Source organism: Apis florea, unplaced genomic scaffold (assembly GCF_048593485.1).
Source record: "Apis florea isolate Af1SG1 unplaced genomic scaffold, ASM4859348v1 contig_2411_pilon, whole genome shotgun sequence".
NCBI lineage: Eukaryota > Metazoa > Arthropoda > Insecta > Hymenoptera > Apidae > Apis > Apis florea.
In genome coordinates, this window is record NW_028256580.1 from 1,947,460 (window position 1) to 1,970,103 (window position 22,644).

General features: G+C 26.9%; 2 protein-coding genes across 24 annotated transcripts; one reads left to right on the plus strand and one right to left on the minus strand.

The window, feature by feature from the left end:
* Nucleotides 1-898: 898 nt before the first annotated feature.
* Ssdp (Sequence-specific single-stranded DNA-binding protein) lies at nucleotides 899-19,775 on the minus strand. 7 transcript variants are annotated; one of them, XM_086905158.1, is made up of 15 exons: nucleotides 19,639-19,775; nucleotides 18,664-18,826; nucleotides 17,590-17,662; nucleotides 17,431-17,492; nucleotides 17,218-17,302; nucleotides 17,092-17,133; nucleotides 16,795-16,881; nucleotides 14,220-14,327; nucleotides 13,419-13,493; nucleotides 13,280-13,328; nucleotides 12,473-12,502; nucleotides 11,182-11,393; nucleotides 10,903-11,073; nucleotides 10,570-10,770; nucleotides 899-3,967 (listed from the first exon to the last, which is right to left on the minus strand). In XM_086905158.1, the coding sequence occupies exons 2-15, from the start codon at nucleotides 18,717-18,719 to the stop codon at nucleotides 3,863-3,865; spliced, it is 1,356 nt and encodes a 451-aa protein (XP_086761284.1). In that variant the 5' UTR covers nucleotides 18,720-18,826; nucleotides 19,639-19,775; the 3' UTR covers nucleotides 899-3,862. The 7 variants fall into 7 exon arrangements, with proteins under 7 accessions (XP_086761284.1, XP_086761283.1, XP_086761286.1 ...); XM_086905157.1 differs by having other exon boundaries at nucleotides 19,541-19,677; XM_012483940.3 differs by lacking the exons at nucleotides 899-3,967; nucleotides 19,639-19,775 and adding an exon at nucleotides 8,544-9,151 and having other exon boundaries at nucleotides 18,664-18,799.
* Atg10 (Autophagy-related 10) lies at nucleotides 18,146-22,585 on the plus strand. 17 transcript variants are annotated; one of them, XM_086905166.1, is made up of 5 exons: nucleotides 18,146-18,260; nucleotides 21,172-21,311; nucleotides 21,399-21,624; nucleotides 22,138-22,306; nucleotides 22,390-22,585. In XM_086905166.1, exons 2-5 carry the CDS (start codon nucleotides 21,180-21,182, stop codon nucleotides 22,478-22,480), a joined length of 618 nt encoding a protein of 205 aa, XP_086761292.1. In that variant the 5' UTR covers nucleotides 18,146-18,260; nucleotides 21,172-21,179; the 3' UTR covers nucleotides 22,481-22,585. The 17 variants fall into 17 exon arrangements, with proteins under 17 accessions (XP_086761292.1, XP_086761297.1, XP_012339413.1 ...); XM_086905171.1 differs by having other exon boundaries at nucleotides 18,147-18,260; nucleotides 21,172-21,303; XM_012483959.3 differs by having other exon boundaries at nucleotides 18,147-18,260; nucleotides 21,188-21,311.
* The last annotated feature ends 59 nt before the right edge of the window (nucleotides 22,586-22,644 follow it).

Below are 22,644 nucleotides of genomic sequence, written 5' to 3' on the forward strand. Positions count from 1 at the left end.
TCTAATCACAAGAGTTAAACTCTATACGTTTTAAACAATATACAAATATCTTATCCTTATCCTCAGTATATCGATTAAATTCGTAATCTGTTTACAATCAATTATGCGCTAAAGACGATCAAATACAAACTATGTACTGCTTTCGTCTAAAAGTTTTTGGTCTATTCTTAACGCAATATTCCTTCTACATTCTTTTTACATTCTTTAATCGAAATACTTATCTACTTCATAAAAAAAATGTTACCATTTTGTTGAATGAAATCGCTTTGAATTTCAAAGAAAATCAATAAAAAAAAATCAAAGAATGCGTAAATTTTTGCGAACACATGATTCCTACAAAAAAATTAAATATAATACATGGTAAATGAACGTGAAACTTTCTTATAATATAACCTAAATATTTAGATTTGAACGCACTATTAATCAATCTTTAAATTCGGGTAAAGACATTACGATATCTCATCATTAATTATTCAATTGTTCCACTTTATTCTGAAATTTCTTCATCAAGGTGAAATAAACAAAAGAAATTTACCTGAATTTAAAAATTCCTTAACGATAAAAAACTGGACATTAACATTTTTTTGACGTTTCACATAATCAGCAGGAATACCGCATTCTACTGTATAGGTTATTTTAATCCGAATTGCACTCGATATTTTATACAACTTATACATTTACATTTAATTGCGCCGAAATAGTATACACAAGAGTGTATATACACGCCGCCATTCCCAGATCCGAGGCACTAATCAGAAAAATAAATCAGTAAAACTTATATAGATTAATGAATTTTCATTATCTTTTGGACGAGGTATGTTCGCATTTTATCATGATTCCACAACGATCAGAATTATTTCATCAGACAAGAATCAGATTTCAAACAACAAGGTAAATCTTGTTTCAATCTTGTTATTATTTAGTTACACTCATATTTATCTGTTGTGTAATTAGTCGCTTTTATGCAGATCCATGTGTGTGTGTACTGCTTCCTAAAAAACACATACTTGATACCAACTGCACGCGACCAAAACATGAACTCGTTTATATATTAAATGATACATCTTTCAATTCAATGTGAGGTTAACATGTTATCGTGAAATATTGAAAAAATTTAAAATAAAGAAATCGAATGTATAGGGGCAAAAAGAAAATAAGATTCTTTTAACACTGGCAGTTATGCATAAATTTGTCTTTTTATCTTTAATCGATAAATGACGATCGTCTCGAATGAAAATTCGTTTAATGTGTACTAACAACGCACACTGGCCGGATTCCCACCACAGCGGATTAAATCCTAGGGGGAGATATAATAATATGTTCTTGAGAACCGTTTCGTCAGGTTCCCTTCCTTCGGACACAAATAATAATAAAAGTGAACTCTCGTGAATTCCCTAACCAAGTGTCCGATGTTTTTTTTTTTTTTTTTTTTTTTTGAAATAATTTTATTGCAGCCTTTCAGTACTGTGCGCTTCTCCACTTAAATAAAAACTGATCCACTGTATACAACACAATCGAGATTGCAACGTCTTGAATATTAACAATGCCCGTGAAGTCCTTTTTAAACGCAAATGTACTGAAGTGAACAACGTTATCGATCGATCGAATCATGCAATATTATTTCGATTTACTTTTTTATTATTCGATGTGATATCACGTGTTCTCGTATGTTTTCCACTATGCACTATACACAACATTGAACGATTGATATACGTAATATACCTCGTTCCTTACTCCCTCTTGTAAATAAATTAAGAACCCACTTTTTCTTTGTCTTGTCTCCCACACGATAATATCGATACCATTGACCACTCTAACACCGGCATCTATCGGGACCCCTTTAAAATCGCATTCTTTGTATTGACAGAAAAAAGCACATATGTAGGCGTTGCGTTCTCGTGGATCTTCTCGGATTATATGTATCATAACTTCATGGAAGATATTGATGCTTTTTTCTCGGAAGGAATAGCCGACTGTAGAATGATGCCACAATGACAAGTACAGCTATTATATTACCAATGCTCGCAAATCACTGCGCTGACGTACAATCTTGTTCGAGACCGATCGATTTCGCGCGATCGAAATATTTATGTTGAAAAAATTTAAAATCTCTGTGAAAATATATAAATATTTTCGATATACATGCATTCGTCGATACATGATTCGATATACATACATTCAAGTCACATTATGATATTGAAATTTTTAAAAGAAGAAGAAAGATTCAATTTCGAAATAATAAATTTTATTTTTAAAACGTAATATTGAAATTATGTACAAATCGATCGATCTCGTTTCGAAAATCATTTCATGAAAGGCGCATGCGAAAAGTTTCGATCGTTTTAATGGAAACATCGAAAATCTTGTTTCGTCGATACATGGAATCGACATTTTTATTAACATTATTTGGAATCAATAGAGCATGTTTTGTTCTGTTTAATAAAATTGTTTCTCTTGAAAATACATGTATATATACTAAGTAAGTATATGTACATGTATAAGAGCGATATTTTTTCGAGTATACATTGAATCTGTGTACTACAATTGATTATTGCTCTTTTCTTAAAATAATAAATTTACCGTATCGGAAGTATATTATGTTTTTATCATCTTATCACAGTTATTATTTTTTTATTTTTTTTATTAATTTTATACATTGAAACTATTCGCTGTGCACAATTAAAGAACGATTGAAGGAACCGATGAAACGTTACACAAATATATAATCTATAAAAATGTTTAAAACCGAATGGTTCACAAAAGAAGGTAGACAGCAGAGGAAGAGATGCGACTGCTACTCTCATTTACAAAAACATATGTACTATTTAATAATAAATTGTTTTTCAAAGTGTACAAAAATAATATAGAATTTTTTTTTAATTTAGTGCCAATAAGGAAGCATTATTTATTACTATTTTGTTTCTTTATTTTAGAAAAGAAAATCAAAATTTCTAAGAGAGTAGAAGACGAGAGGTATATAAGAGTATACAAGGATATTATCGTTCAATGATGAAGAGGAATATGAAAGTTGGCATATATGACAACAATGAGCGTTCGCATGAATTCTTCAATATAATATCAAATTCTCAATATTTTTAAATATTATTTAAAATTAAAAACATTTGATTACAAATTTAAACATAAAAATTGAAACGTAATTTTTATATATATATATATATAATACTTATCATATCAAATTTATGCACAATTTTTTTTTTAACTATAACAGTTCTCTACATTATTAAAATTTTATAATTTCCTTTAAGCGATACTAGATGTCACTCGAAGGAAATATTTCGAGACCATATTTGCAAAGCAAATATCGATCGATGATGATTCGAGATGACCGTATATACTATGGAGCCATTTCTAAGAGTGTACGTCAACGCAAAATTACGAAAGATTTTGCAAAAGTATTTTCTGAAAATTCGATAATTCTTACTTTAAATGGTTATGTCCTTTTCGTTACCCGAAGAGGATGAAGAAATTATGGGACGTAACCCCATCACTTTGCAAGGGAGTAAAAACTTCTTCAATTTCTACGTTATTCTTGTGCATTTTTTTTTTAAGGAGCTTAACCTTCTTTTTCCTTGCATTTTAAAAAAAATTTTTCCTCTATCTCTGCACGTATTTTTTAATGATTCGAAATTGAAAGAGGATGGAATAATGATAGGAATGAGATTACAGAAGTACAAGTGCAGTGAGGAGATTTTTTGGATTTAAGGAGAGACAGTGAGAGAGTGTGTGTGTGTGTGTGTGTGGTGTGTGTGTATGAGAGAGAGAGAGAGAGGGGGGGGGGAATTTGTGATCTGTTTTTCTTAAAACATTAGTTTGGTCTCAGGGCCCAACGACTCGTGAAAAGTTATTGTATGTAATAATCAGGATGATCTGAATCCTTTTCAAACCTCTTCGCCTCTTCCTGCATGCTCTCCTTGATCTTGAGTATGGCCGCTGACTCAGTCTGATCCTGCGAATCAACCAACACCAGGCCGGTTACACGTAAGAGGTTAGGCAAGTTCACCATTAGGCGATACCTTGCCCATTTTGTTTTGGATTGGTTTCAGCGTTTGAATCAGCGAACTGAGAAACTTGTCTTTTTATTTTATTAATAAAATATTTAAATCTTTGATCTTTTTGTACATCAGTATTCAAATATTGACGTTTGAAAATATGAATATAACGATGTAATAATATTTGAAATTTTTTCTAGGTTATGGTTAATATAAAAAAATTGAATATAATTTATTAATTGAGTATTTAAAAAAAAAACTAAATTTAATAACGCTAAAAATATTATATATAAAAAAAAAAAAATTTATATGACGGAAAAAAACATATCGCAGTTCGCTGATCCCAAGTAAACTCTCGAAGAAAAAACGCTGACATGCTGCGTAAAGTGATTACGCAGCGCGGTGACGGTGCGTCGTGAAGGGGCTGGGCTTGTGAAACGCAAAACTTAAAGAGAGGATATATATATATGAAAGAACTAGGAAGAAACTTGGTTGATTTGGTTGGAAACCGCGAGTGAAGAAGAGAGAATTGTGGTTCCATATCTCCAGGGCGCTCTGACCCACAACACATGGACGTTATGTAAAAAGCCCGTATCGAGCAAAAAAAAAAAAAAAAAAAAACAAAACAAAAAAAAATAAATAAACAAATAAATAAAAAAATGGATATAACAAAAATTTCTTGCGCATTTCGTGTGCGCCGCCTGCCCCCCACTCACGCACACCTCACCGGGAAAACCAACAATGAAAAATTCTTCTTTAAAGATTAAGAAAAATTTGTATCAAAGAAACTCGACGTGTTATTCCCTCACGGGTTCTTAAAATAATTTTTTTTTTTCACTCTGCTAATTATTCAAAGTTTTTTTTTTTTTTTTTTTTTTTTTTTTTAAATTGAATCGTTTCTCGATACGATCTCGCAATCCACCAATCGCTTTGCGCTCACGCATCCATGTGCTACAGGTCAGTACAGGCTAGTACTATATACAGCTATCAGATTTCACTGTTTTTTCATACCTTGACAACGATTTCCGTTCAATGAAAAGACACTAAAAGTCGGACAGAGAAAAAGAAGAAAAAAAGAAATCGAACATTTGTCATTTCATTAAAATTGTTAAGTATATCACAAACATTGTGTTCCACAATATACAAGCATTCTTTTGCTATTGTTTCTCGCTTCATATTAGATACCTGAGAAGAAATTGATCGAAATTGCAACGAAATCGTGATTTATATAAATATACAATATATATATATATATATGTGCTCCATGTTAGTTTCCGAGTTTATTGTTTCTAATTACTTAAGCGAGTGTCGTCAATGTTAATATTAGTGGCAATTTGTATAACGTATGTAGATCGTGTTGAAGCAACGTTAAAAACAGATATTTCAATTGCACATATATTTGCCGTGAAAGCAACGAATGTTAACGTTTTTTGATCGTGTATGTTAGAACAAATATCGCACAGATTATGATTGGGAGAAAAAAAAAAAAGAAAAAAAGATAAAAGAAACGTGTAATAATTAAATTGTAAATAGAATAAATAGCTTAGAATTGTGAGTTCGACTAATGTGAAGACATCAAGATAACAAGCGATCAAGCGAAAAATATTCGTTCGATCGGCATAATGCAATGTGAAACACAAGTGACATGTGATTACCAATGTATCTCAGACAAAGATTGAAATCAATTGATCGCGTAAGAAAAAAAGAAAAATAAAGTGTATATGAAAACAGATAGTCATATATAAATATTCTAGTAGCCAGCACCCTGCGGATTTGAACGCAAATAAAAAAGAAAAACGCAGTATTCTCAGTGTAACAGGTTTACATTTATTGTCTCGATCTCCCCTGCTTTAGGCATATATTAATAAATGTAATGTTCATTGCCATTCATTTATGTGGCTTACAACGTGGGGCTGTATTAAAAGTAAATCGACGGTTCTTTGAAAAATATTATCATGATGCGCTTCGCGTCATATATATATATATGTATATATTCATATATTATACATATGCACATATTCGATCGAAGCACGCTCTATCGAAATATCTCGAAACTTTTTAAATAGCGCACGACGACAAACGTCGTGTTACAAACAAACGAAAAGACTACTACTGTTCTTATCATCGTTAACAATTCCACGTTTATTTTATTTTGGCTTATTTCGTCGTTACGAACTTCGAATCTTGACCGCGTACTACCAACCATCAACTTTTTCGTCTCTATGAACAGACTAAATGAACGGACTAACATTTCTTCATACACCGAAAAATTCGCACCAATTAGACGTGTATTAAAGTTTACAAGCGGCTATCTTTCGTTGTATATATGTATATGTGTGTGTGCTTCCTTTTTCCCCAATTAAAAGTACGCACATCATTGGCACGGTGAATACCCCGGAACAACGGCAAGCAGCAGTCATATCTCAACAACGATATTTTTATAAAATATCGGAAGCTAAAATAATAAAACAGTCTTCTTCACTATAAGTCCTAACTTTTCGATTCTTTTGACTTTAAATTCGACAAAATAAATTGCAAGAAATAATATGCACATGCATGTAGTACGACTAGTGTTTACCGACTGTTTCGTGTCATAAGAACTTTGAAAGTCTTTTCTTCATTGAATATAACTATGTATAACTTCATGCTATTGAAAAAGCAAATTATATCTCATTCTTATTGTCGATTCCTTATTCCTTATTCTTTATCGTCACATTTTCTTTCTTAAAATATAATATCATAAATATCATAAAATACGTATTTCTATACGTATGCTAATATATATATACATACACACATATATATATATATACATAATATATATATATATATAAAATATATATATGCATATATAAAAGAGAAAATATACATAAAAGAATAATGGTTAGATATAGATATATATATGTTAACAAAAATTAAACTCTCTCGAGAAGTCACAATAATAATATGTAGAAAAAAAAAAAAAAAACTATTTAATCGTCCTCGAGAACATAGTCGATCTTGCCGATGCTCTCGGAGCATGCACTTGCAATTGGCGCTCTCTCTCTCTCCCTCCCTCTCTCTCCCTCTCTCTCGCTCTCTCTTTCTCTCTTCTTTTATATTGTTTTACATAATTCGATCAATACCTCTTTTTGTTATAATTTAAGTTAATTTAAACACAACTAACAGCAGCACAACATAGTCCGGTACTGACCTATAACCATTACGGACGGATGGATTCCGGGAGGTTCGCACGATATATGTATTTTCCATTATCGGCCCGTATATTTCTTTCTCTTTCTTTGTATCTTTGTCACACTCATTCACGTAGGTTCAGTACTTACACCGTCTATGACTTTTATTCCATACAAAAATAATTACGTTATATATATATCGTTATATATATATATATGTATATACACGTTATATATATAACATTTTTCTTTATACGTTTTTGCCCAAGTACTTTTATTAAGTTAATCGCAACACCATTTTCTTCGCAATACTTGCCGATGCAGCATAATGTTCAAATAGAATATTCGATATAGCTATATATTCTCATTAAGAAAAATAAAAAACTTTATATTAATAAGATTTTCGATATCATTTGAATTAATTCTTAGTAGGAATTAATTTGTAATTAATTTGTGAATCATTAAATATTTGATGTTTAAGAAATATTATAATTGAAACGAATAGTAGAGAGAGAGAGAGAAAAAAAAATATATATATATATATATATACGGCGCAAAGTTAAAGTATATTTGAATCCAAATCGATAATAATTAAAAATCACCTCATTTTTAAAACATATATTCGATCATAAAATTGCATGACTAGATTTGTATGCATTATTATATTCAAGGTATTTTGCTATTTAAATATATGATGATTACTTATATATTTTTTTTTTTTAAACAAGGCACTATCGGAAATGATCCGTTAATTTTAATTAGTTATATATACTTGTGCGAAGTATTGCGATGTTAATGGCTGCGAATAGATGGTGCGCAAACTTGCTTTTCTATCGATAAAGTGAATTCTGAGCAAACAGTGGAGGGACTCGATCTGATTTCGGCTAATTTAATCACCTCATTACAGAGTTTAAATAATTCATTCAAAATTTGAGAGAATATTTAAATAAATAAAATTCATACTTAAACGAAATTTAGTTCGAATATTTCGAAATTATTTAATCAATGTAAAAATTCGCAAAATTCTTTTTTTTTTTTTTTTTTTCAAGGACTATCACACCTTACCTGTTACGAACTTAATATAATATATATCGTTTTTTAACTTAATACTGATTCGAATCCTAACTCTATAATGGGATGAAAAATAAGCCAGTCAGCTAGCGAATGAGCTAGCGATGCAATTAAAAATGAAAAAAAGATAATAGATAAAAAGAATTTAAAAAAAAAAAAAAAAATAATTATAAAGAAGAAAAATAAGATAGAAAAAAGAATAATATAGAAATCGATTAACAATTATGCGATTGATAATCACAGTAGTTCGTGTTTTTCAGGCACCTTTACTTACAAGCTAATGTTCAAATAAATATAAATAAATGTTGAGGTTGACACGAATCGATAAAAAAGATATCGTCTTGTCGATAATAGAGTGTATAGAAATAATCTTATTTAAAATAAAAAATAAAATAAAATAAAATATAAAAAAAATATAGAGAAAAAGAATAATAAAATTTTAGTCTGCAACCTTGTGAGTATTTAGCAAGAAAAGCATATATATATATATATATATAATATATATATACTTTTAAATATTCATATAGTATATTTTGCGCGCGCGCATATTATAAATGATTCAAATATAGTTTCGTAATAATAGCGTAATGAGCACTTAAATGCTAACCTAACTAATTAGGAGCGATTAATTAACGGACGCAAATCGAAATGCGTCGACACGAATGTATATTTTTTTCCTTTTCGTTTTCTTTTCGTTCTCTATCTTGCCACGAATGAATAATCGTGCTTGAGCCATTGACGAAACCGTTACGAACCGCGTACCACGTGACGATTGCACGTGCACATAAAACTCAGGGTTTGTGTATGATCCTTTTCCACATTGCGTGATTAACCGGGAAATCTACGGCATCTACGAACTCGGGGCTGGATCCAAGGTGACTTGATTTTTTAAAAAAACTGTCGGGAATACAGAAGGCGCACGTGCGAGATTACTGATTATTCTTTTAATTCAGAATCCTACTCACACAATCCGAAATAAACGTAAGATTAAAAAAGAATACCGCTTGTACGCGTTCGTTAAATAAATCGATTATTTTGTACTATACGATTGTACATTATGCGATTTCCCGTAAGGCGTATCATACTTGAAAAAGGCACGATCAAAGATAGATGAAAGAATTTTAAATTTGAAATAATTGAAAATATCTAACTATATTACAAGATTACAAGACGAAATTTCATCTTGGAACGACTATACATGTAAATATCACGCTAATAACATTACGCGATTTTTTATATAGTTGCCAAGAAAATATATTACCACTTATGTATATAAATTATATTTATAAATTTTCTTGTATTTTTTTTTGAAATTATACGAAAAATAATACATATGTATTCAATCAAATCGATATCAATGAATTATGTAATTTTTTATGGAAATTAAATTTATATTTGTTATTGTATTTTACGAAAAAGAAAACTCAAAATTATATTCTTTTAATGTACAAATGTTATAAATTATATAAATTAAAAATCACCTTGATTTGAAAATCTTTGTTATTATATATGATACACCTTATGGAAATATCTTGTATATTATTGTATGAAAGTCGATTCATATTCTTCTGTAGGTATAAAATGGGTAAAAAATTTCTTGAAACATTTTATTGTATTATTGTGTAGAAGACATTAATTTTATATCTTTTAATTTTATTCATAAATAAATTAATATAATTTATTTATAAATTATCTATAATTTTTATAAAAAGATAAATTTTTTAAATGCTTCATGACTTTTATACCCATTTTATGTTTTCATCATTAGGCATACTGTTAGTATGATAATAGTTAGACACAATCTGAGCCAAACATTTGTAACATTAGATGCAAGGTAATATAAATTAAATATCCCAAAAAGCCTAAATGATTAAATAAGGGCTTCGAATTTTTGTCAAATGTTGATATTTTTTAGATTAAGCATTTACCAGATGATTGGAATAAGCTTAAGGATAAACCCTCTAAATATAATAAGACCCAAATTATTTTAAGAAAATAATTAACTAATTGACGCATTGATCAAAGCATCTGAATCTGTTAATTGCTGAATAATTAGGAGAAAAATCAGTTATAATATGGACTTATATGTAAAATTAAAAATCTCAATATTGAACCAATATTGTTTTTAATTGATTTTAATTTTAATTATTATTTATTATTATTTCACTAAAACATTATTTATTATAATTTAACAATTTATATAAATTAAATTATGCAAAATAAATATATTATAACAAATGATAACATATCAGTCCATACTAACACGTCGAGTGACTGTCATAAAGAGTCGTTACGTAAAACTTCCTAATACTTACATTTTCTCCAGGACCTCCAAAACCACCTAGATTATAGTCACCCATTCCACTTCCACTATCTTCTCGTGGTGTTCCAGGGCCACCATTAGCTGGACTGTTTTTCATTCCATCAAGGCCATCACCATTTAGAACAGGACCCATTGTATTTGGACCCATAGGACCCATTGGACCACCCTCTGGTCCACCACTCATTGGAAAATCCTGATAAAACAAATATATTATTATGTTTTTATATATTTCATTAGCAGACAAATATATAAAAAATGAACAAAATATTTATTTTATAATAAAATTTACTTCACAACAAATCAAAATAATATAAAAATTACTTACTCCAGGCATATTTCCTCCAGGTACAGGTTTCATCATGGTATACATATTTTCACCACCGCTATTACTACTATCTTGTGGGCTGGGCATAATTGGTGTACCTGGACCAGGAGGACCTGTTGAACCAGGTGGTCCTCCATAATTACCCGGTGATGATGATGAATAATTCATTGGCTGTAATAAAAAAAAAAAAAAAAAATTATATTTCGTAATTTAAAAAAATTAAGAAAAAATATAAATAAGCTTTTTAATATGAATAAATATAAAGAAATAATATCATACCGTAGATGTATTAGGTTGCCACTGTTGTCTACCACCTGGTCCAGCCATACTCATTGGTGGCATACCAGGACCTCCAGGGCCTCCTGGACCTAAACTACTATTAGGAGGTGGCCCTCTCATTCCAGGTCCATAACTTCCTGGTCCCATTGGACCCATTCCTGGTCCTCGTGGAGGATTCATTCTTGGATTCATGGGATTCATGCCTGGAGGAGCTAGTAATAAAAACAATTTTTGATGCATTTTTTTTAAAGACATAAATATTAATACTGTTCTAGTTTTATGTTAATACTAAATGCTAATTGTGAATTTTTAGACCAACGGCAAATCATGTGAATGAAAATATTTTAATATGATAAAAATTATTTTTATTTTTTTATTCTTTTGTCTTCTTTTTTTATAATTAAAAAATTTGAATCATGTTTTGCCGAAGTCGTATGTAATAGTAAAGCGAGTGGATGGCATGCTAAATTGATAATTTGCATCTACACAAATTAATAAAATAACAAAGCTCATGCAAAGGATAAAGAACAGCATTACTTTTGAATAATTTTTAAACAAACATTTGAGCTTTTAAAAATTTAACAACAAAAAGATAAAACAGTGCAATATGTATTAAATATATGACAAACAAGACAATCATTCAAATGATACATAATATCACAGCAATATTTATGTAAAAAATTAAAATATAAAAAAATTATTTAATATTATAAAATTATTTTATAATTAATAATGTGCATGTAAATCAAAAAAATGATATTTTTAATCATATAAAATTTTTTTCTTAAAGAATTTATAATATAATGAGTCTATAATTTTGAATGAAAATAAGTTGTTATATTACAGTTCTTAGTATATGTTAAATTTATGCTACAATAATTTATGACAACAAAAGACATTTTGTTAGCCACAAGATTACTACATTATGTATAGTGGAAAACTATATTATATGTAATATGTTAAAATATCTATGTCTTTACGCTTTTAAAAACGTAAATAAATAAATATATATATATATATTTATGTTAATTTTATAATATATATATAATTTATATAATCTGAATATCTTTTATAAAAACTGTTCTCATAGCAAAGTTAAACATATTTTTAATATGTTAAATTGATATATTGGATGCAAGATTGGATGAGCATATATTGCACAAAGAAACAAAGCTAGTGCAATTATTTGTAAATAGTGAGAACAGAAACTTTAAAACGAGCAGGAGAAAAAATAAAAGTTAGGCTTGACTAAGTCATGTGAGTGTGATTTGGTTGCTGGGTTGCTTCCTACCTTGCCACCCTACAAATTCTCCAGCTTCGCCTGAGGAACACAAGAGCACATATTAGTACGGCAGGTAGGTAAGGTCAGGTTGATGGCGGTAAGGTCTAGTTACTTTGCGGTCGCATAGTGAATAAAATTAAATAAAAATAGATTATTTTAATATTATGAAAATATATTGTTATAACATATACCGATATATTTTATTTTATATAAAAATTTTTAAGTTTACTTTTTTAATCTAATTTAATTCTTAAATTTTTATTATTAATTTATACATATATGTTAAATTTTATTTTCAATATTCTTATTTATATGATTATAGAATTATATTAGTTATATGATACATATGATATTTTATATCTCATATTTTATAGATAAGAAAATAAAGAAAATTATAAATAGTAAATAAAAAAATATATTTTCTTTTGAAAAAAAAAGTTTTTAAATAATTACGATAATTATAAAAAATTTTATAAATGATTTGTGTATTATTATTAACATTATTATTAAAATATTTAATTTAATTAATTAATGTTAATATATTAAATTTATATATTTATTTTGTTATATAGAATCATAAATAAATATATGCTAATTACAATAATTTGATTTGAAAACTATACCACTGCATGTAACTAGACAATTCAAAAACCAATCCACTCCACATCACAGCAATCCAATCCACTTTTAATAATTACTGATTTATTTATTGCTGTGTGGTTTTTGGTATGCATGCGTCTATGCCATTCTCCTCTCGCAATTATTATCAATGCCAGAAAAAAAATCAATGAATCTAGCATATAATTAAGCCCTTACCTTGCCTTGTTGGATCCATGCTATTTGGCATCATTGGCTGTCCAGGAGGCTAAATAAAAATGCAATATATTAATAATTATTTTAAATTGAAATTTAATGTAATTTAATAACTATATTAATAATATATAATTATACATACCCCATTAAAATCATTTCCCATTTGTGGCATACGTACACCAGGTCTTGGTCCAGCAGGATATCGAGGTCCCATAAACTGTAACAAGTCAGAAATTCATACATTAAGTAAAGCCAATAAAATTACATAGATAAAATTTCAAAATATATTACAACTATTTTCACAAAACTGACACACCAGACAGCCGCAACAAGCAGTGATCACATAATAGGCCATATAACAAATGCATTTTGATGGAAACTCATCACAATGCACTTCATAAATATGTGTTATTAATGTTATTAATGTGCAAATAGGATTACAAACAATAAAGGATTATAACAAAGAACAAATTAATACAAACCAAAATTATAATGTGCATTTATAAAATAAGCTCATTAAAAACAAATGAATTTAATATTTTTTATATGATATAATGTTAAGAAATTCTTTTTTCTTACCTTAGAATTTTTGTTGTTATCCTTATTCAAAATATTTTATTTTCTTTTTTATATTTAAAAAATATAATGTTACAAAATGTTGCTTCAATCAATTTAATATATTTAATATATTTATTATGCAAAAAAATTTTTAAAATCTGTGCTTTGAATGATATAGTGTCCACTTTTATAAATCCTATTTGTGTGTTCTATATAGTATTATATTTAAAAGAATGATAGGTTGAAAATTGTACAATAGAAATAATTTTGGTAGGAAGAGAAGCGATTTCGAGCAAACAGTCATAGGTACATGATGATATGGTGTAATGAGAGTGGATTGAATGATTCTCCATGAGTGATAGTGTATGTGTCAAATGAGGCTTACCTGAGTGGACATCATCTGCGAGTGTGGGGGCGGGGGTGGCTGGGGGTGCTGGGGGGATGGCTGTGATGAGGGGTGTGTGGGCGGAGATGGTCGCATTGTCGAGTTGTTCTGCAACAAGCAACGCAAACGACAGACATGTAGCAACACTGCGATCCAGGCAACAGCTAGACTAGAAGGCTTGGGTATGATTGTGTTAATACTATATTGGTCAGCATCTTAAAAATCTAGAAGTTATAATTACGAAAATATAATGTCATAATGATAAATATTGTTTTCGGCATAAATCATTCATAAATATTATTTCGTAATTACGACTTTGTACGCGAAATAAAATCTAGCACTGAATGCATAGAGACATTTTACTTCACTTTGAAATTAAAGTTTTGATAAGAAAATAAAAAATAAAAAAATATTTTTTACTTGAGAATACATACAAATGTTTCAAAGTGAAATTATGTTATTTCTATCTGAACTTATACTTTGATACCTTAAAATGATGACTTAATAGATAATAAATGTTCAAACAAGCAATGTATGCATGACTAGAATTTTTTTTCACCTACTTATATTGTAAATGAAATTATAAGCGGTCAACGAGAATATATTTTTCTCGTAAAATGATTACATTTATTTGTTTTAAAAATACAATATTTTTAATTCCTAAATATATTCTTTTCATGATATATATGTATATGTGTGTATATATATATTTATATATATATATATTGATAAATATAAATTTGATTTTGACGGTCGTTTAAATTCGTAGACCGCTTTTACTGAATGCTAGACTACTATCTAAGCAGGCTTTTATTTTAAATATATTAGAAATCCTAAGAAGTGTGACCTTAGCTGACATTTGTATATAACATTTTACAATATGTTATATAAGTATTAAAAATTATAAAAAAAAAAAAAACAAAAAAAAAAAGAAAGAAAATAAAAGAAAAATTGCTTGGAAATCCAATAATTATTCTAAAAGTAAATACATGCTTCCATTTAATGAACTCAGATTAAAATAGAATAAAAATATTAGAAATAATAATTTGAAAAAATAAAAAAAATAAATATATTTCATAAATATATTTTAAAATATATTTTTAATAATATATTATTTTAAAACATTTGTAAATTTCTTGGACAAAATTAAAGTCAGCACAAGGTATAACACTATTAATTATAAACTTACTAATAAAATTATTAAACTAAAACTATTTTCTAATATTTATACAAAATTTTTTCTGTTATATTTTTGAAATCTGCTTTATGCAGAGAGGAGATCAGAAAGTGAAAATGGTAGAGGAACGCACATACAAGTGTTAGATACATAGCAGAGAGAAAATAAGTACATAGATACAGTATAGACAAGCATGGTATGAGAATTTTATCCAAATGTACACTTGTTTCAAAACTAATGTATGTTTCAATGACATTGTGTACATTTATAGGAATTAGATGAATGAAATTACATACAAGTATTATACGTAAAAATGTTAGTATTAATAATATTTGATTATACATGAATTGAATAAAGCATAAGAAATTTCATATAAGTAATATATGTTATGTGTACAAAATTGTTTAAATAAATTTAAACAATATAAATATTATAACTTTACTACTTGTTATAGATACTTATATTATAATTATATATTATACATTATACATTATATATTATAAATTATATGTTTCTATGTTATATATTATTATTGCATGTGTTGACTATTTATTATATTTACTAATGATTTAGTCAAAGATTATTTAAATTAAATATTCTATATATAATAATCAATGTAAATTAATAACAATCTATAATTTTTCAAAAGAAAATATTAAAAGCTTTGAATCAAGTGTATAATTATAATGCATGAAAATTGAAACTAGGCATAACAATGGTAACAGATATTTATATATATTTATGTATATACATATAAATACTTGTGATGTGTTTATATACAGTTTAATATATCTAATTTTTTTATAATAAAAATTATAAAAAACTATATTAGTATATATATTATATATATACTAATATATATATTTTTTTTAGAATTAGAAAATGAATTATTTGACAATTTTTTTTATAATTTATCTCTTAAATTATATTATTACATATATATATAAATTGTGTATGATAAAAATATTTTTATTTTTTTATCTCTCCTCTTCTTAATATATATACATGTACGTGTATACGCACACATAGACATAAAAGGCATGTTTAACAGTAATTCATTAATTATGTATGTACATCATATAAAAGAAATTGAAAGTTCATAATTAATTTTTTTTTTATTAAATGTAGCTAATATAAATGATAATGTCTGTTATCAAAAATAAATACTTATATAAATCTTCTTGCTTACATATTTAAGAAAAACAGACATAATAGTTTATTAACAAATATGTATAAATGAACACACATACATAAATGAACATATATATAAAATGAACATATGCAAATGAACATAAATAATTTAAATATTTTTTGAATTTTCAAATATAAATTATTTATTTGAAATGAAATTAAATAAAATAAAATTATTTAATATTATAAAATTATAAAAAAACTTACTGGAAAGAAAGCAGGAGGCATTGGACCACCAGGCATTCCATCATTAGGAGGCATTTGTCCTATAGGAGAAGGAGCTGGACCAGCATTCTGTAATCATTTGATAATTATCTAACAATCAAACATTTAATTCTTAATTAAAAATATCAATTTAATATTATCTCTATATGCAAATTCTAATAATAATATCTATTATTTACATATGCTATTAAATTTTAAGATTAATTGAAAATATATAAAATTAAATTATGTTAAAATACTAACGAAATAAATAATATATAATAAATATATTATACTCACATGAGCAATGCCATTAACACCATAACCACTGTTTACAAAACCCTGATGACAAAAAAGAATTTATTGTAAATTTTTAAATATTTATAATAAATATATAATTTTATTAAATTACAAAACTATACTAACATAATCATGAAATGCTTTGGCTTCACTGCTATGTTCACAGGAATCCCGTCGTTCTGGTGCTGCTGAATACAGATCCCAGAATACACTAAAATATATTAAATTGATTATTTATTTATTAATTAAAATTATAATTTTCTGAAAGAAATTAATATTCTTATATAGAAGATTATTTTATTTTTTTCAATAAAATATAAAACTTTATATAATGCTTACCACCACCAAGAATGTAAAAACCCAGGTGGCTCACCAAGAGTGATATTTTTTTCCCATCGTATCTATATAATAAAGTAAAATATAAATATATAAGATAATATATAAACAACAATATATAGTAATTTTTATTGAATTTTAAAAATAATTTTGAATGATTACCTCTGATAAGAATGTCTGTGCTGCTTTCTGCGCTCCAACATGCAATAAATACTCATACACATATAAGGCTAACCTGAAATATTATAAGTAATTCTCAAATAAATACAAAATTAAATTTAAATTTTTAAATAAAATTTTTATTTTGTACTTTAAAAAAATGATATAAAATAGTAAATATTTTTTTTTTAATATGTGAATTATAAAATTTATAAAAATACAATATATATAAATTCATATATATTTAAAAATTTTTAAATAAAATATTTACGTATGTTATAATAATGTCAATATTTTAACGAAATATAATATATATATATATTATATTATATTTAAAATAGAAATTTTAATATTTATTATTATATTTAATAATACATTTTTTAAGTATAATAAATTTAATATCATATCAATGAATAAAATACTTTGATATCAAAAAAAGTGAGAAGCTGAATTATTAACATAAAAAAAATCTTATTTTCTATATCATTATATAAACAAAACAATGCAATCTTGCAGAGTGTTATTATACTAATTTTGCATAAATTATATATTTCTTGGTTGCAAACGATAAAAACATGGCGTCCAATGCTTTGCCAGACAAGTAACTCTAGTGAGTCATAGCATATAGTTCAATCAAATTTACGAGAAAGTAGAAAATAAACAAGACTAAACAGGTAAACAATACGATTTATGAAGTTTTATATGAAATAATTTTATAAAATCAAAGTTTTACAATGATTCTTTAAAATTAAAACTAAATCAACTATAGTTTTATAAATTATAAGAAATTTTATAGAAATATGTATTAAATATTTCTATTTTAATTTATATTAGATACAATTTTTTTTATTTTCATAATAGAATTCATGAATATAAAGTTCATGAATATTATAATCGGTAAATTGGAATTATTTGACAAATTCAATTCTCTTTCGTACTAACTAATACCTATACGCACGCTTGGTATAAAGAAAAAAAATGGAGTCACTGGTCGATCAATCGGCAAATTTTTTCTTTAACAAGTTTTATCTTTTTCAATATAGAAATATATACATTATTATACAAAATAATACGTACTTTTCTCTTGCTTGAGAATCAGAGGGTACTGTGGACCCCTTCCCCTTCGCGTACATCCTCGAAGACTGTCAATTTTTCCAGTGTAAACAGAACCACAGTTTCGTTCCACAGATAGTAATGTCCGACACCGTCGTTAGTTCCGCTCGACGGGGAAAAGGAAGAACTTGAGAGAATATTACAATTTAATGCCGACAGAGGGCGAGGTATCGCCGATATGTATGAGTGTACTCTCTAAGTAGAGCGGTGATTGTTAACATCGAGGCCGTAGAAAGAAGCGCACTTGTATAAAAGAAGTAATGTTAAAGAATGGAACTTTGTATTATCATTATTATTTTGTCCATTTTTTAAATATTTAAAATATATCTAAAATAATATGCGGTGTATACAAAAAAAATTGAATGTAACCGTAAAGATTTTCAGCTTTTCAAAGAAATATCAGGAAAATATACACACTTGTTTTAACAAAAAAAAAAAAAAAGAAAATAATCAAAATGAAGAATTACAATAATGTCCACTTAATTATCGCTTGACTATTGATTTTCTCTATTAATTTTTAAATTGCTTTACAAAGCCAGTGTTCGTATTATTTTTAATTCATGATCAGCGTTATTTTAAATAATAATAAGATTCTTAATCAAAATAAGAAAAATAGAATTTTTATAACGTTCACTTTATAGTTTGTTACGTTAATTTAAACTTTTAAAATATTTTTCAACAAATTTTATATCATATTTTCATATTTATATTTATATTTTAATAAATTATATGAATAAATCTAAATATATAATATATCGTATAATAATTATTAAAATTTTACTTTCTAAAGAATCAAAAAAACTCGAAAGAGACAATAATCGACAATTCTTAGAACACCTACCATCCCAAGTAACTGTCCGTGATACAGATCCAAGCGTACAACAGTTAAGCGGACATTACTGTATTTTCTATCAGTCACACGTCACGAACACGTCGTACCAGTGCTGCGGCCAGACAGACAGATACACTCGCATTTCACCTCGTCAAGTTCACTTTAACGACACGTCGATTCCACAACTTTTGATGCGTACGTCTACGACTTAACACACGTTCTGTGTATAGACAATTGTTTCTATTTTACTCTTTTTTTTTTATTCTATCACACCTACTTATTCGGTAGTAAACGAGAACGAAGCAGTATCACTTTTACACACATGTATTAGATACAAGTGAACTTATTTTTATATAAACACGCACAAGTTCGGAGTGTTTCATACGCGCAGTTCTCATATACATAATACCGAAAGCACTGCCATCTCCTTCGTTCTTATTCTAACTATTTGTCTTTGTCTTGTCTGTGGATCATAAAAGCTGCGCACGCACCTTTGCTTTTCACATCAGGACCGTACATAAATTAGGTCCTATTAATTTATTTTATTACTTTTAGATTTTATATTTTCTTATTTTGGCCAAATTCAATAAGTTGTAGTTTTACTAGTTTTTCTATTATATTAATTAATTTCTTTTTTATAGTTTATATTAATTTGATATATTTAAAACTAAAATTTTCCATGCAATATTTTTTAATAATATTAAAAAACAAATATATCTATTTTAAAATTGAAAGATTTTCTTTTTTTGGATCATTAATATAAAAGAACTATAAAATATTTTTATAAAAAAATATGTACTGTTTATCAAAAATATTTTGCATAAATTAGTAATATAAAAATAGGTAAGATATTGCACCTATTATTTTTACATTCCTGGTTGCAACTCTATGTGCTATTGGATGCCGATCGTTGCATGTGAGGTACTATATATATATATACATATATATAGTGCATGCGACAGTATACACGCTATCGGCGCATGTAACTATAGCGGGGATATCCGAACATAACCGAATATTGTCGAACATTGCCGATACAAAATAGCCGACAATTGACTGAGCGTCGAGGGGTCGGACAGAAAAGAGACAAGCCATTCCTTTGGGTGTACAGCTTCCCCTTTCTCAACTTTATCATGAAATTAACATATTATTGACTAATATAAACGTTTATTAAAAACGTTTGTTCATTTCATATATTTTTATTTCAAAATATTCTTTTTTTTTTTTTTAAAAATGAAAGTAATAATAATTAAACATTTTTATTCATTTTATATACTAAATTAGTTTGAGATTTTTTATTAATAATTATAATATATACATATATATATATATATATATATATATATATATAGAGAGAGAGAGAGAGAGAGAGAGAAAGAAACAGTTTTAAAACGAAATTTATTTTTAATTTTAGCACTTCTATTAAGTAATTTTTGATTTTCACAAAACTAAAAATTCAAATTTATTTTTTACCTGTGTCATTTATTAATATATAAATATCTGATATATATGTATATATATAGTTATCATATTTTGTATACAAAATAATTTGTATATAATGTATTAAAATATTTTAATCAAATTTTTTAATTTTTTTACTATGTAAATTATATGTCGATGAATCTTTCATTTATTATAAGGGATATGGATGTTTAGGAGTGATCTGAAAATAATGGATGGTCCAGGTACGATCACGTGGGAGGAATTTCTCGAAGATGCTGAAAAATTCGTACAAATGTCGAATTATATCTCTGACGGATGGGATCTTCGAGGTAATAAGGTGGCTGTTATTTTTTAATTTTTGAAATCTACAAAAAATATAAAAGATATAAAGAATTGTTTACGAATATTTCTACATGATTTGTAGAATATGCCAGGTGAAGTATACGTTACTCGACGACAGAAACAATATATTGGCAATAATTCAAATAATTATACGCCATTGGAAAACAACGATCTCAATTTCATGTTGAAAAAAGAAGATCCATTCGAAGCCACTTGTCCGATCGAGAAACCATTAATTACGGAACATCATGTACTATGGTCGATGAGTTACAGTGTTCCAGTACTTTATTTTAATGGATGGAAATCAGGTGAATGCGTCCTATTCATTTGAATCATATAAAAATCTTAAAAAGATTTTAGAAAGAGAAAGAGATTATCTTTGCGATTCATTTTTAATAATATTTCGTGAATGTCGTTAATTTTATAAAATCTATTCAACAAAATATGAAATGTCTATTACAATCGTCCTCTGATCACCACTAGACCTTAATCTGATATGTACAGCCTGTTGAAAATGACAGGCGACATAATGCTGATTGTTCCTTCGATTGTAGCATATCTCGAACTAGGCTAAGAAGTCGACAAAGAGATCAGAATAACTGAAGGAGAGAAATACGAGAAGAAACAAAGGAAATCTATGTTTTATGACAATACATGCATTTTTCAATATTTTGTATTTTCAAATGAATTTATTTGCTAAAATTATTTATGATCTAATCAATAACTTTCAAATATTATTTTTATTTTTTTATAAATAATTTTTCATGATTTTTTTTTTACACAAATATAATTTATGTTTACATATAATTATTTTTCTACAGATTTTCCGGGTATTAATTCAATATCGATGGAAGAAGCACAATCCTTTGTTTGTGATGGAGAATTAAAGTACAAGGATTTATCTCAAGCAATACATCCTATATTAGGTACACCATTTTTATATTTGCATCCTTGTATGTCTCATGAACTTCTACAAATAACGAGCAAAAGGTAAAATATGTTAATAAATAAAAATATTTATTTTGTAAATTAATATAAAATCGAAATCAATAAATTATCCTTTTTTATTTTAGTAAAAATAAATTAGTTAGTTGGCTCAGTACTGTTGCTCCTGCTGCTCTTAATCTTAAACTACGTCCTGAATACTATCAATTAACTATTTAATATATAAATTTTAAAATATCATAATTAAATTGTAATATATTGTGTAACTTCAAAAAAAAAAAACGTATATACTAGTCTGTATTGAATAAAACTATATGATAAAAATATTCTTTTTTTAATATGAAATATGAACCTTAATTAATACTTACTTATTTCCTTTTTTA

Excerpts from the sequence above, each read along its gene's own strand:
- Ssdp (XM_086905158.1), bottom strand. The coding sequence starts at position 18,719 with ATGTACGCGAAGGGGAAGGGGTCCACAGTACCCTCTGATTCTCAAGCA. Across the intron at positions 13,329-13,418 it reads TGGGAAATGATTTTAATGGG|CCTCCTGGACAGCCAATGAT; the intron begins GTATGTATAATT and ends ATTTTTATTTAG. Across the intron at positions 11,074-11,181 it reads GGCAACCTAATACATCTACG|CCAATGAATTATTCATCATC; the intron begins GTATGATATTAT and ends TTTTTATTACAG.
- Atg10 (XM_086905163.1), top strand. Across the intron at positions 21,625-22,137 it reads TTTTAATGGATGGAAATCAG|ATTTTCCGGGTATTAATTCA; the intron begins GTGAATGCGTCC and ends ATTTTTCTACAG. Across the intron at positions 22,307-22,389 it reads CTACAAATAACGAGCAAAAG|TAAAAATAAATTAGTTAGTT; the intron begins GTAAAATATGTT and ends TTTTTATTTTAG.